General features: G+C 53.4%; 1 protein-coding gene across 4 annotated transcripts in view; it reads left to right on the top strand.

Annotated features, from left to right (window-relative positions):
• Positions 1-11361, top strand: part of SLCO2B1 (solute carrier organic anion transporter family member 2B1) — a 49694-nt gene extending 38333 nt beyond the window's left edge. For 3 of the 4 annotated variants that reach the window (XM_082659395.1, XM_082659394.1, XM_082659396.1), the window contains exons 9-14: positions 563-920; positions 3028-3193; positions 6321-6484; positions 7861-7925; positions 8225-8345; positions 9384-11361. In XM_082659395.1, coding sequence (XP_082515521.1) covers positions 563-920; positions 3028-3193; positions 6321-6484; positions 7861-7925; positions 8225-8345; positions 9384-9564 — 1055 coding nt within the window. In that variant the 3' untranslated portion in view covers positions 9565-11361. The remainder of the gene's footprint in view (positions 1-562; positions 921-3027; positions 3194-6320; positions 6485-7860; positions 7926-8224; positions 8346-9383) is intronic. The other variant, XM_082659397.1, reaches the window with a different exon arrangement.
• Positions 11362-13983: the final 2622 nt, after the last annotated feature.

The raw sequence follows: 13983 nt of genomic DNA, 5'->3' as shown, positions 1-13983 counted from the left end.
TTCTGCTGGGGTGACAGTAGAATGGCTAAATGAGTAAAGTGTAGTATATTAGGTAAAGTGCTGTGGAGAAACATAAACTAGGAATGGGGAAATCAGGGGAGTGGGCGCTGTCCCATGTTGGGGACACAGAAGGGAAAACAAAGGCCTGGGTTGGCTTGGAAAGAGCTATTGCAGGACAGGATGGAAAGGACTGAGTGGGGGTAAAAATGAGATGAATAAGTAGAACAGAAGATATGAGATGGGATGAGATGAATGAGACAGAGTCAAATGGGATGGTATAGAAGGGAACTACATGGAATCGCATTTTGAGTAGAACTGAGTGGAAAGAAGTGCGATTGAATAAAATGCAGTCTAACTCAGTGGAATGGAAAGCAACCGAATTTCAAAGACGGAATATTATTACATGGAAAGGAGTCAAATGTAATGGGATGGAACTGAATGCAACAGAATTAAGTGGAATGAGATGGGATGGAAGGAATGGAACAAATTGAACAGGCAGGATGGGACGGAAACACGTGGCGTGGCCAGTCCACTCTGACCTTCCCTCCCCTCACCCCAACAGTCTTTCCCAGGGTGATGCTGCGGACCCTGCGCCACCCCATCTTCCTGCTGGTGGTCCTGTCCCAGGTGTGCATGTCGTCCATGGTGGCAGGCATGGCCATCTTCCTTCCCAAGTTCCTGGAGCGCCAGTTCTCCGTCACAGCATCCTATGCCAACCTGCTCATAGGCTGCCTCACCATCCCGTTGGCCATCGTGGGCATCGTGGTGGGGGGCATCCTGGTCAAGCGCCTCCGCCTGGGCCCCATGCACTGCGGCACCCTTTGCCTGTTGGGGGCTCTGTTCTGCCTGCTTCTCAGCACGCCCCTCTTCTTCATGGGCTGCTCTACCCACCAGATTGCAGGCATCAACCACCAGCCTGGGTGAGTATGTGCCAGAGCCTGTGAGTAAAAGCTGCAGGAGGGTGCCAGGGACACGGGAGGGGGTGGCCCGGATAAGGCCAGGTCAGTGGGGCGCCCCCCACCTCAAACCTCCCCTCCCCTCCCCTCCCCGCTTGGCTCAGCTGTGAACAGTGGGACTTGTCTCCTGAATGCTCCAGGGAAGGTGTCAGGCACCCCTAGGTAGGGACGGGACTTCGTGGGCAGGGCAGCTCAGGCCTGGGGCGGGGTGGAAGATGAGGCAGGACAAGGCCACTTATGTGGACGGCACAGGTAAGAAGGCCCCTATCAGGAGTGCTGCAGAGGGGACTTATGCCCTGGGAAGGAGTTGGCCTGGAGACTTCAGAGATCCTTGGTCCTTAGAGGCTGGGAGCTAAAATTCTGCTGTTCCATGACCCTAAAATTCCAGAGTTCTTTTCCACATCTGTGGGGCAGCACCTGCCTCTACCCTCCAGGGGGAAAGCCTCTGATGCCTATCTCCCTTCTCCTTCCCCCACCCCGCCCACAGCCCTCCACAGACACAGACCCTCTCCCCTGGGAACCGTCTTGGAGAGAGTGTTGGAAGTTCCATTGCTGCCTCTTCTCCGGAATGATTTTGTTTTTCCTGGGAAACTGCTCCAGGCTTAGGTTGGCCCAACACCCAGCTAGAATCCCCCAACTTGCTCTGTTCTCTCCTCTCCCTTGGCATCTCCTCCCTCCACCCAGGGGCCAACTTTCCACACCTGGGGCTCCTTCTGTGTGACTGCGGGGGCCTCAGCTCAGGAATGCTCAGCCCTTGCCACTTCTGTCCCAGCTCCCACCTTGACGACCTCTCCCCCATCTCCCTTCCCTCTCCCCTCCTTCCCTGTCCCTTCTCCTTTTCCCAAAGGTCCAGGGTGGGTCCTTCTATCTGCAGAGCCTTGTTCTAGGCACCGAGGTGGGGTTTCAGCCAGGCCCTCGTGAAGCCCCTGGTCTGACGAGGGAGCCAGGACATTTTCATGATTTTTAGAGTAAAAAGTAAATGAATATTTCACCACAATTTTTTAAAAAAGCAAATGGGGAAAAGTGAGCCTACCTCACATGCCTCATTTATCTCTTCTTCTGAAGCCTCTCACCCTGACCCTGACATCTCATCTCATCCAGGTTCTCATCTATATTCTTGCAATTTATTCAGCTTTGGGTTATAATTCATTGAAGAAGCCTTTGGGGACCCACTGAACAAACTGAGAATTTCTCAAACTCCAGAACAACTAATGGTACCAACAGCTGCTGAGAACTGAGGGTCTCCTACACGTCCAGCTCCTCCCATATTCCGTATTATTAAACCCTCACGGGATCTCCGGGATGGGTCTTACCATTATCCCCATTTCACAGATGAGGATAGCAAGGCTCAGAGAGGTGGAGTCACCTCCCTTCTGATCTCCTGCCCCTGGACATCCCTGTCCCCGGTCAGACTAGAGCAGAGTCGCTCCTGGGACTTGGGGGCAGGCCCCCAGAAGGGAGTCAGGTGGGTCTAAAATGTGCCCTAGACAGTGAACAGGGCAGTGAGAGTGAGGGAAAGGTCATGAGACTACAGGATGGCGATGGGAAGGGGAACCTGCAGAGCTGACAGAGAAACTGAGGCCAGAGAGAGGCAGGAACAGGTCGGAGATCCCACAACTACTCAGGTACTCTGACTGGGCCCCTCACATACAGTTCTAATTTTCCCAGAAAAGGAAGCAGTCCAGCTCGTTGAGATAAAGGCACTTTTCATCTGAGACTAAATTCTGAGAAGAATTTACCTCATGTTCCCTAAAAGAAAGGGTCATTGAGGAGCAGAGATGTTTGCAGAAGCAGCTCAAAGACTTGTAGGGTCTTGGGGCTGGAAGGGGGTCTCAGAGCCTCTGGTCCAGACTCTGCTCCCCACTTCTCCCATTGGAGGCCTCTTGCAGCTTCCACTGCAAGGGGCTCACAATTGCCTGTCATGGAGCAGCTCTGACAGTGAAAAACCTCTGTGAGGAGCTGAAATCTCTGACCATGGCCGTCAGGGGAGGTTTCAGGGCTGAGGGAGCCCTGGCTCGTGGCCTGAGGGAGGGAGAGCCAGGCCAACCTTGCCGGCCTTCTCTCCCACCAGTGCCCAGCCTGGGCTGGAGCTGTTTCCAGGCTGCACGGAGCCCTGCTCCTGCCCGTCAGACGACTTTAACCCTGTCTGTGACTCCAGCGCTCGGGTGGAGTACCTCACGCCCTGCCACGCAGGCTGCAGGAGCCGGGTGGTCCACGAGGCTCCGGACAAAGGCCAGGTGGGTCAGGCCTCTGGCCGCTCCCTCTGCCTCCCATGGGCTCTGCCCTCCCCACCTCTGTGCGCCTGCCCCGCTCCCAGCTCTGAATGGTCTCACTCTGGCTCGTCTCTCTGTCTGTGTCATCTGTCTCCTGCTGGCAGATGTAGAACTTTATTCTTTCAATAAGCTTTCATTGCCAGCCTGGGCCCAGCTGTGTGCCAGGGCTCAGAGCACAGAGGTGAACCAAATCTGGCCCCGGCTGTCTATGCAGGGGAGGGGTAGAAGGAAGTAACTCAGGAATTCCAGGGGTGGTGATAGGCGGGAGAGGTGGTCCCCACAAGTACAGACAAGGATGCAAGGAGATACATCCCACCTGGGAGGGTCCCAAAAGGCCTCACGGGACGTGGCAGGTGTGCTGGATCTTCAAGCGTGGGCAGGCAAACTAGGGAAGGGCTTTCCAGGCAGGGAGGGCACATCATGTGGTACACACACACACACACACACACATACAGTGTTTCAAGAAACTGCAAAGAAATTATTGGAGCAGAAGCATAATGGTTCATGGAGGGAAAGCAAAGCCCAGACTAGGAAGGGCCTTGAATGCCAGGCCACGAGTGGGGCCTTCATCTGGAGAGCAGTGCGGAGACTTGGGTGGGTTTCAAGCAGGGGAGTGACAGGGTCAGACCTGTGTCTGATCACATTTGAGGCCATAGTGCAGAGGAAGGTGAACAGAATGCAGGCCAGGAGACAGGGAGACCAGTGGGGAGGCTGGAGCAATGAGCCCATTCAGTCAGTCAGTCAGTCAGTCAACAACAAACCTTCGTGGAGCCTCTCCTTTGTGCCAGGCCCTGTGCTGGGGGCTGAGGACAGACTCAGAGCCAAGGGTTCCTGCTGTCAAGGAACTCCCGGGGATGCGGTTGTGGGAGAAAGGAGGAGTGGACAGCGTAACCAGCAGCAGTGCGTTCTACGTGAATCTTAGAAGGACCACCAAGACCAGCTGGTTCCTCCTCTCCTTTCCTCTCATTGCCCCCAAAGGACAAGTGGGGACAATGCTCACCTTCCTCAGGCCGCCCCCCACCAGCTGGAATAAAGCATGTGTGTGTGGGTGTGGTGTCAGGCTGGTTGTTATGACAACGCCTCCCTCTCTCCGGAGAGCCCCACTCCCATCATGCAGAACCCCTGCCATTGTGTCCTGCTGGGCATCCGCATCTAAGCCCAAGACTCCTACAGGGAGAGACCTGGGCCCCACGGGCTGGCGCAGAGTAAAGCACCTGGTTGATGTTATTTCAGAAACCAGCAAGGCACCACCTGAGCTGTGTAAACTGTTCGCATTTGGAATAATCGCAATCCAGGCTTTCGAGCCTCCTAGCACTTACTGTCCTGACTTGGTTTGATCTCCCTGAGACCCTTCCAAAGTCCCCCAGGCCCTGGCAGCTGGGGTTGGATCCCCGAGGCAACAGTGAACTCCTGCGGATAGGGGCCTGTGAGCACTGTGGCCAGGCCACCTGGTTCAAATCCCTGTTCTGCCTCTAACTGGCTCTGTTACCTTAGGCAAATTTTTTAATCTGTGCCTCAGTTTCCTGGTCTGTGAAATGGAGGTGATAGTATCGAGTGCCTACTATATACCAGGCACTGTGCTAATGTTTTACCCGGATAAATTCATTAAGTGAAGAGCCACATGACATAATCCATGAAAAGCACTCAGCACGGTGCCTGAGGAATTTTAAGCATGCAGTAATACACACTTCTATTATGCCCATTATACAGATGGGGAATGGAGGCCCAGGAAAGGACCAGGCATTGCCCAAAGTTTTAATGCCAGAGCTGGGACTAGAGCTGAGGGCTCTGGCCTCTGAGCCCAGCCCCCTCTCCAGTGCATCCTCAGAGGTTGTGTTGGGTATAGTATTTGGAGGAGGGTGTAGCTGAGTCCTGGTCAGCACTCACGAACGGTCACCCTGGCCTGGAATTGTCTGTTGGTGAGCCTGCCTCCTCAGGCCAACCTGAGCTACTCAGCACAGAGGTGGATCAGTCAGTGTCCAGCACGGCTGCGCTCAGTAACCATTTATGAATGAATAAATGTGAGATTGGAAGGCTGGCGGCATCTAGGGCTCAGGGGGTGGGGTCCTAGGGAGTGAGAATCGGAGGCAGCTGGAGAGATTAAAGTCATTCATAAGACGAACTTCCTGCCATGGAATTAGATGAATATGAATGAAGGGCTGGGAAAACCCCAAGAGAAAGGCCTCTAGCTTTTTTATCTCTCCCAGCAACCTTCTGCCTCCAGAAAAAAGGACAGGATGATTCTCTTCCGATAACCTGGCCTTGGCATATTTCTCCACTTACCTGTCCCTTTATTGTATCTCCGACCCAGTGGCTTCCTCAGCCCGTGGTGAAGGTCCAGACAGTGTGTGCTCAGGGGGGCAGGCACATATGGCAGCATAGCCTTGTCGTGCAACGCCAAGCGCCCAAACACCCAAGCTGGAATCCTAGGTCTCCAATCTCTCCTCTCTCTCTCTGTCTCTGTCTCTCTCTCTCCCTGCCTCTTTCTCTCTCACCTTGCCCTAATTCCACCTTCTAAATACCTCTCAAATCAGAATCCTTTTCTCCTTCCCGCTCCCCCTCCCTCCTGCCTCTCTACCAGCCTCCCCAATCAGGTCCATCCTCTTGCAACAGCCAGAGCAGCTTTTGTGCTATCAGGTCTTATCTCTCCCGTGCTTCAAATCCTTCCAAGGCTCCCAGCATCCATCTCAGGGCTTCCCAGCCCTTTTCACATTGGGAAGAGTCTCAAGCTGCCAAAGCTGGAGGTGAGAGGCCCAGAGAGTTCCAGCTGTCTGGAGTTCACCAGGTCACCCTGAGGGCTGATGTGTTCCCTGCACGCCTGTCGCTCAGCTGAGGCCGAGGTCTCTGGGGCACACTGGTTGGGAAACTGTGATCTAGGGGCAGAAAAGAAAAGCCAGGTCTTCCTGGCTCAGCTTTGCTCCCGTTGAGGCATCTGAGGACACTGGTGGTCTAGACCAATTCTGAAAGAATCTGAAAAAAGGTGGTTTTCCAGGCCACCTTGGGGCTGGGAGTGAGGGTTGCAGCTGGTTGCAAGCCAGCTGCTTGTCCTTAGAGGTTCCTGAAGGCTCTTCTTCCCCCCTCCCCACCCTAGGTCTTCTACACCAACTGCAGCTGCGTGGTAGGGGGCGGCCCTGTGCCAGCGGGCTCCTGCGACTCGGCCTGCAGCCACCTCGTGCTGCCCTTCATGATCCTGGTCAGCCTGGGTGCCGCACTGGCTAGTGTCACCCACACACCGTCCTTCATGCTCATCCTAAGGTGAAAGCAGGGGCGTGCTGGAACCAGTGCACACCAAGAGGTTCTTAACCACAGGCAGGATAAGGGATCCTGAGGGAGGTGTTCAAAGAAGGAGGTGTCCTGGTCCCCAAAGCAGACCAGACTCTCACTGTCCTGTCTACATCCTCATGGCAACTGCTGAGGTGAAGTTTTCTCCCCATCTTACAGATAAGAAAACTGAGGCTCAGAGAAATTCAGGAGCTAGCCCCGGGTCATGTAGCAAGTTTTGGGTGGAATAGTACTGATGCCAAGGCCCAGAGCCCAGACCCCTACTTTCCCCAGAGGAGGAGAGGCCACACCTAAGCCCCTGCCCTGGCCTCCAGTCACAGTGAGGAGGAAGTGGGGGAGCGTCACCTGACTCTCCACCCCACCCGACCTGCAGTGAGCTGGTCACAGGTGGTGCACCTAGAAATCCAAACCCCATCAGTGTGGTCTACGACTGTTCCACTTCAAGTCAACAAGCACTAGGTGCCCACTGTGGACCCAGCCTGTGCTGAGCACTGCCTCTTGGTCCAAGATCTTTCTGGCCCTTGTCCTGAGGGTGCCTGCTGGGACTGACAAACTGTCGCCTGAAGCCATAAGAGGACCTCAGAGCAGGATAATTCCAAATTTTCATTATGCTGGGATTATTTTATTCCCCATCTGTTTTCTAGAAAATTAGAAGGGGAATGGAGCCCCTTACAATATTAGAAGGCATGTAGATCCGTAAACCAGGCTGGCTGCAAGAGCAAAAGTAGAGGAGTCAGATGCCCCAGCAGGCAGGCTGATTAAGAGAAGTTCATGCAGGCAGTGTACGGCACAAATTCCAACCCTTGACAGCCATCAGCCGTGGGGTCTTGGCCAAGTCACTCAACCTGTCTAACTATCTGTCAGTTTCCTCACCTGTAAAATGGGCCTCATGCTATACCTCCCATATGCGGGGGACGTGGGGGGCGCAGTACAGAATAACTGAGCCATGGTAAGCACTCCACAAATGCCAGCTGCTGGGATGACTTAGGAAGAGGAGCCAGCGATTGCCAGGGCACCCCAGGCTGAGACATCATAGTGATCAGGGAAGTTAAACGGCGCATCTGGCTGCCCAGCTCCAGGTTTTGCCAAGTGTAGGAGGAAGGGGAGAATTTGGTGGGACCAGGGGGTGGGGAGAGAGGGGTGTCTGTGACCGGCAACACAGGGAGGTCAGCACAGGGCCCTGACGGTCAGCGGGTATAGCTGGGACCCGGCTCTGCAGGCTGAAGGGAAGCCACTTCAGAACCTCCGGGGGCAGGCTGGTGCTGGGGGTGGGAGAGAAGGGGATGGTGAGAGCCCCTTGAAGGCTGGAACCCTCTCAATCCTCATGTCACCCTGTCCCTGCTTGTTAGGGGAGTGAAGAAAGAAGACAAGACTCTGGCTGTGGGGATCCAGTTCATGCTCCTGAGAGTTTTGGGTAAAGAATATGCTGGGGACCACTGGTCCAAGGCCCGGGGGGCACAGGGATGAGTGGGGCCTGCTCCCTGACCTTAGGGTTCACTGGCCCACAGGGTCACAGATCCGACCTAGGTACCCTGGAGGTGGGTGTGCAAGCAGCTAGACGGCCCAACAGGGAGCCAGCATCCAATACCAGGGTAAGGGGTGGGCTTGAAGGCTGAAGACTTAATGGCCCTAAAGAGTTATATATACCAGGGAGTGGCAGGGGAGGTACCGGGATGCCAGCTTCCACTGTCCCCTGAACACCTCCTCCTCCAGCCTGGATGCCCAGCCCCGTGATCCACGGCAGTGCCATTGACACCACCTGTGTGTACTGGGCCCAGAGTTGTGGGCGTCGGGCCGTCTGCCACTACTACGACCACGACCTGCTTCGAAACCGGTGAGACCGGGGATAGGGGCTACCAGGGGGCTGTGAGAAAGCTTCTAGAAACACTCTTGGGGTCCCAGGCAGGCCACCAGCAGGGAGGGGAGGTCCACTGGCATCCACCTGCAAGGTGACCGGCGCTCTATACAGTGCTGATCCCACCAGTCCTGCAAGCTAGACATTGTCTCCCCTTTTGATGGATGAGGAAAGGGAGATTTAAGTAAGTGGCCCAAAGTCACACAGCTGATAACTGGCAAAGCTGGGCCTCACCCGTCTGTGCTGGCTGAGTGAGGGGAGAATGAGGGGAGCAGCCCAGGTGTGAGAAAAACAGAGTTGGGGTGGGTCAGGAAGATGGCTCTACCTAGTACATAGGAGGCCTAGGATGCAGGCCCCGCTCTGCCTCCCTCATTGCGAGACCTGCCTTTTTGGGACTTAATCTTCCCATCCATACAATGGGGAGCCCAAAGGAACCTGAAGGCAGAGAGGCTGCAGGTCCTGGGATGGATGGGCAGCTGCGGAGAGGGACTTACTAGCAGAGCTGGGAGTAGGGAGCTGTTCACTTCCAGCTCTGAGGAGTGCATGGTTCCAGGAGGGCTTCCTAGAGGAGGAGAAGTCAAGAAGAGTCTTGGTGAATTAGACAAACAGGAGAGGGAATCCTCCTTTTCTTGCGGCAAGTGATGTGATCCAGAGTTGCAACTGTCAGGCCCGCTGAGTCCTGAGAGAGACCCAGAGAGAGGCAGGGCCAGCCCAGGCCATGAGGCAGGGCCAGCCCAGGCCATGAGGCAGTCAGCACAGGGCAGGCAGGCTTCTTTGGAGCCTTTTCCCCCTTCCAAGGAAGGACCCCCATGGGGGTCAATTCTAGGGGCTCCCAGCCAAAGCCATGGTGACAGGGTCCACTGCCCTGGGGCTGGAGGCCTATCCCCCCACCAAGGCCTCAACGTCTCCAACTACATAATGGGTGATGATTGCTGACGCCACTCTGCTTCCAGCCCAAGCACATCCAAGCCCTGAATGGGGAGGTCCTGAGTTCAAGGGTCACTTGCTCTTTCCCAGGTTCATCGGCCTCCAGTTCTTCTTCAAGACAGGCTCTCTGGCCTGTTTCGCCTTGATTTTGGCCATCCTAAGGCAGCAGGACAAAGAGGAGGGGACCAAGGCGACCATACCCAACCCTGGCCTACAGCAGCAGCTGTTAGCGTCAGGGGCAAAGAAGGAGCCTGAGGAATCCAGAGTGTGAGCTGTCCCAGGGCCCCATTCTGGCCGGGAGTAGCAGCCATGGCGAGTACCTCCTCTGGGCCCTTTGCCTGAGATTGGGGGTTGGGAGCCCTGTTTTCCAATTATGAGTCCTCCACTAACTTGTTGTGTGGCTTTGAGCAAGCCACTGACCCTTTCTGGGCCTTTGTTGGCTCACCTGAACCAAAGAGTTACTTGCGGGTTTGTTGTTTTGGCCACTTCTGAAGCTTGAGGGTCTTCCCCCTCTTCTCCCCCAGCCACACGGGCTGACCTGAAACCAGGCTTTCCTGGGTGGAAGGACTGCATATCTTTCCCCCAGGGCCCGAGGATAGAGAAGTGGACAATAGTAGGCCAGGCTGCCCCGCCTACTGGGTCCTGGCCCTGATCTACTGCTCACCTGGAACACCCTCTCTGAGCCTCAGCCTCCCAGCCTCCATCTCTGTCAGGTGGCAATGAACTTGTCAGCTTTCAGGCCTCTTCAGCTGTGACCATCTGTGTGGCCAGGACAGACTCAGGTCTCCTCCCCAGCCCCGCTCAGCCTGGACTTGGGGCCAGTACAGCCTCTGTTGAGAAGTGTCCATTTGGCGCCCCCTGGAGGCAGAGCCCTGAGCTTTGGGGAGCCGCCCTGGGGAGGGAACTGGTCCCACTCCCGACATCCAGGCTAGGCGGGGCCTTCAGGAAACCTGGTGTGAGGTCCCCAGGGGCCTTGGCCATGCAGGGAGCCTCACTCTCTGGAGTCAGGAAATCCCAGCCCTTGCCCTCAGGCAGCCCCAGTCTGGGTGAGGCCTATTCTCTGCCTGGTGGAGAGGGGGACCCAGCTCCCACACTGGGGCATTTTCTAATTTCAAAGACCAAACAAACTCAGCATAGACTCACTGGTACCCATGCATTGCCAAGACTTCACACACTTGACCTGGGCCCACCAAAGCCACTTTGACTTTTGTGACTAGAATTCTAATTTCACCATTTCCTCCCAGGCGCCTGATTCTATGTCACCTGGGGTTGTGTAGACAATGTCTGGTTCTGTGACACCCACATTTTGGGGTAACATCTGGTTCTCTGTGATGCCTGGGTTGGCGTAAGAACCTGTTCTTTGTGATGCCTGGGCTTGTGATCTAGAAGCACTAATGCGTGGCTCTGTGTAATAAGTGGGTCTGTGGGATGCTTGGGTCTGAAGAGACAAGTCCTTGTCTGTGTCAGGCCTTGTCTTGCCTTGTCTTGTTTTATGGCTAGTCTTATCTGGCCTGATTATCTCTCTGGGATGGGGAGAGAGTTTCCCAATCTGCTTCCAGCCCAATCTAGTTGCTTGGGAGGCAAGAGACAGGGAGTCAGAAGCAGGAGCTTCCCAAATCCATGTCCAGCCCTGTGCTGTGGACCAGGGGGGAAGCTGGGGGTTTGGGGGCACACGTGGCCCTGGCCCTCTGTGCAGCTCTCAGCGGCAGGGCTTTGAGGCTATGCCACATGAAAGAAGAGGGAGGTACAAAAGTTCTAATTCCCATTTTTGTTCTGCTGGTTGTTACCTTTAAATGTCTAACAGATATCTGAGCCTGCATTTATCAGTGCCAAGAATTTCCGAGTCTCTTCCAACAAGATGAGGCTGTTTGTATGTTCATATTCCTCCTCCTTCCCTCTTGTTTCCCAGGTTTTGCAGAAATAATCTGGAATTATAGATATAGCTTATTATTAAATTTGTTCTTGCATAATGTGTCTTCCGTTACAAAAATCCTTTCTTCCAAACTGCATTAAGGTTTGCAACAACCAGATTATTTCCAGTTATTTAGATTTAAGGTTTGCTGGATTCATTGCTCACCGTTATTTCTCGTAGATTACATCTTCCCCTACCTGTATATTCTGGTCTAATTTTTGTTCGGCTCGACTACTTTCTCTAGTAATGGTTTCAGAAGTGGAATAATGTCGCAAGGCTTTCCCAGTCCTCACCTGTCCAAACTGTCATTCAGGTTTTACAGAAGAGGAGATGGTTCAGAAAGGATAAGCAACTTGCCCAAGATCACACAAAATAAATGTCAGAGCCAGGATTAGATCTAGATTTTGTGGGAACTGACGCTCACACAATTTGGGGAGTCCTCTTTAAGAAAAAGAGCACAAAATTAGGTAAGAAGGTGAATATTTACTTAGAATGAAAAAAGAAGTCAAAACAAATACATCTCACAATTCAGAAAAATAGCATAAGATTGTTTACTAACTGCTGTGCATACCTCCAAAATTCTCCCCCTAATGGTTGGAAATATTTTCTATAGACTAGCTTCTGGTTCCATACATTTTAAACCTGTTTCTCCTCTGTTGTCCATATACTTCCAGGGCCAGGCAGGAGAAAACACTTTCATGTCACAAGATGACCTCTGGATATGACACCTTGATGTCACAATGCCAAATGAGTTGGACTGTGGGTAGGAAGATTCCTAGAAGCCATTCTCTATACAGAGGTAGCTAGCAATGATCTATCTATTCATAGAGGTGACTGAGAACCACGTAAATATATCCCAATGAATCCAAATTAAATTGATCCCCAACTCCACTCCCCCTTAGCATTATTCCAGAAATGTCCATGCCAACTGCTTCACATAAAGGGAAACTGGGACACAAGGACACTTGGAGTGGAAAGGACTAGCCATCTTGACCCATTGTGGTGAAAGTGTCTACCTTTGGAAATTTCCTGAGAACTTGACAACAGGAACATATTGATGAAGACTCTCCCAAGGCCTGGGTAGAGGCCGTGGTGCTCAAGCAGTCTTAGCTTCATGCTGAGTCTACCTCTGGGTTGAGCTGAGATTTGAAGAAGACGAGGTGCTTGTGCTTAAAATCATCCAGGCTGGTCAGGGAGGAGACTCCAGGAGTAATCACAAGAGAGACATGGGGCTGAGAGCCAGGGGTGGAACAGGTAAGGGCCAGCGACTTCCCAGGGATTCAGGGGGTCCAGGGAGCAGCCCTCTTCCCTGACATGGCCTCTGGCCAATGAGAAGCCGCAAGCAATTACACCTGTGAGTTCACTTTCTTCTCACCCTGTCCCTGAGAGTTGGAGGAGAAGGCATTAAGTCTCCTACTAGATTCTATGGTGGTAAAATCCAGCAGAGAACAGGACTGGAACCAGAATGAAGATCCTGACACCTGGTCCGGAGTTCCTTTAGGCTGTAGACTCATGCTGGGAAGTTGCAGGGCAGGCAGATACCAGGGAGCCAGGAGCCATGATTGGAGCACAAATAAACGAGGATCAAGAACTGGGACTTCCCTGGTGGCGCAGTGGTTGAGAATCCGCCTGCCAGTGCAGGGAACACGGGTTCAATCCCTGGTCCGGGAAGATCCCACATGCCGTGGAGCAACTAAGCCCGTGCGCCACAACTACTGAGCCTGTGCTCTAGAGCCAGTGAGCCACAACTACTGAGGCTGCATGCTGCAACTACTGAAGCCCACGTACCTAGAGCCCGTACCCTGCAGCAAGAGAAGCCACCGCAATGAGAAGCCTGCTCACTGCAATGAAGAGTAGTCCCCGCTTGCCGCAAGTAGAGAAAGCCCGCGCGCAGCAACGAAGACCCAACACAGCCAAAATAAATAAATAAAATACATAAATAAATTAAAAAAAAAAGAATCTGCCTGCCAAGGCAGGGGATATGGGTTCGAGCCCTGGTCTGGAAAGATCCCACATGCCGCGGAGCAATTAAGCCCGTGCGCCACAACTACTGAAGCCCTCATGCCTAGAGCCCGTGCTCCGCAACGAGAAGCTACTGCAATGAGAAGCCTGTGCACTGCAACGAAGAGTAGCCCCGGCTCACCGCAACTAGAGAAAGCCCGCACGCAGCAACGAAGACCCAACACAGCCAAAAATAAATAAATAAATTTATTAAAAAAAGAAAGAACCCACAGCACCCTTGACATTCTTTAGACATGTTGAATTCTTTCCCCCTAACAAGCCCCTACATGTGCTCCTCCCTCTACCCAGCTGGCCTTCTTCACATCCCCACCCCATTGTTTGCCTCTCCATCCCGCTTCATGAAGCCCTGTCCAAACTTCCAGACCCAGCTCAAAGGCCACCACCTCCAGGGATGCAGCATGGTATAGGCAACGGGAGTGGGTGGCAACCACCTCAGGGAATCCATTAAAAGGTATAGACTCTCCATTAAAAATGCACACAAACTTATACACAATTGTGCCCCTGATTTCAGAGGTTGGGGATCATTTGAAGCCTAGCTGTAGACCTCCAGTGGAGTGGAGTGAAAAGAACAGAGTTTTAGAGTCAGTCAGATTTGGGTTCAAATCTAGACTCTGCCACTGATTCACGGTGTGACCCCAAACAAGATTTAACTTCTTTGCCTCTCAGTTTCTTCACCTGTAAGGTGAGGTTGATCATTCCTGTCTCTCAGAAGGTATGAAGACAAAATAATGATAACATACTCATTCACAGGCAGTG

This window comes from Grampus griseus, assembly GCF_964374135.1.
Source record: "Grampus griseus genome assembly, chromosome: 8".
In the NCBI taxonomy this organism is placed as follows: domain Eukaryota; kingdom Metazoa; phylum Chordata; class Mammalia; order Artiodactyla; family Delphinidae; genus Grampus; species Grampus griseus.
The sequence above is the reverse complement of the archived record's forward strand: the minus strand, read 5'-3'. Positions and strand labels throughout refer to the sequence as shown.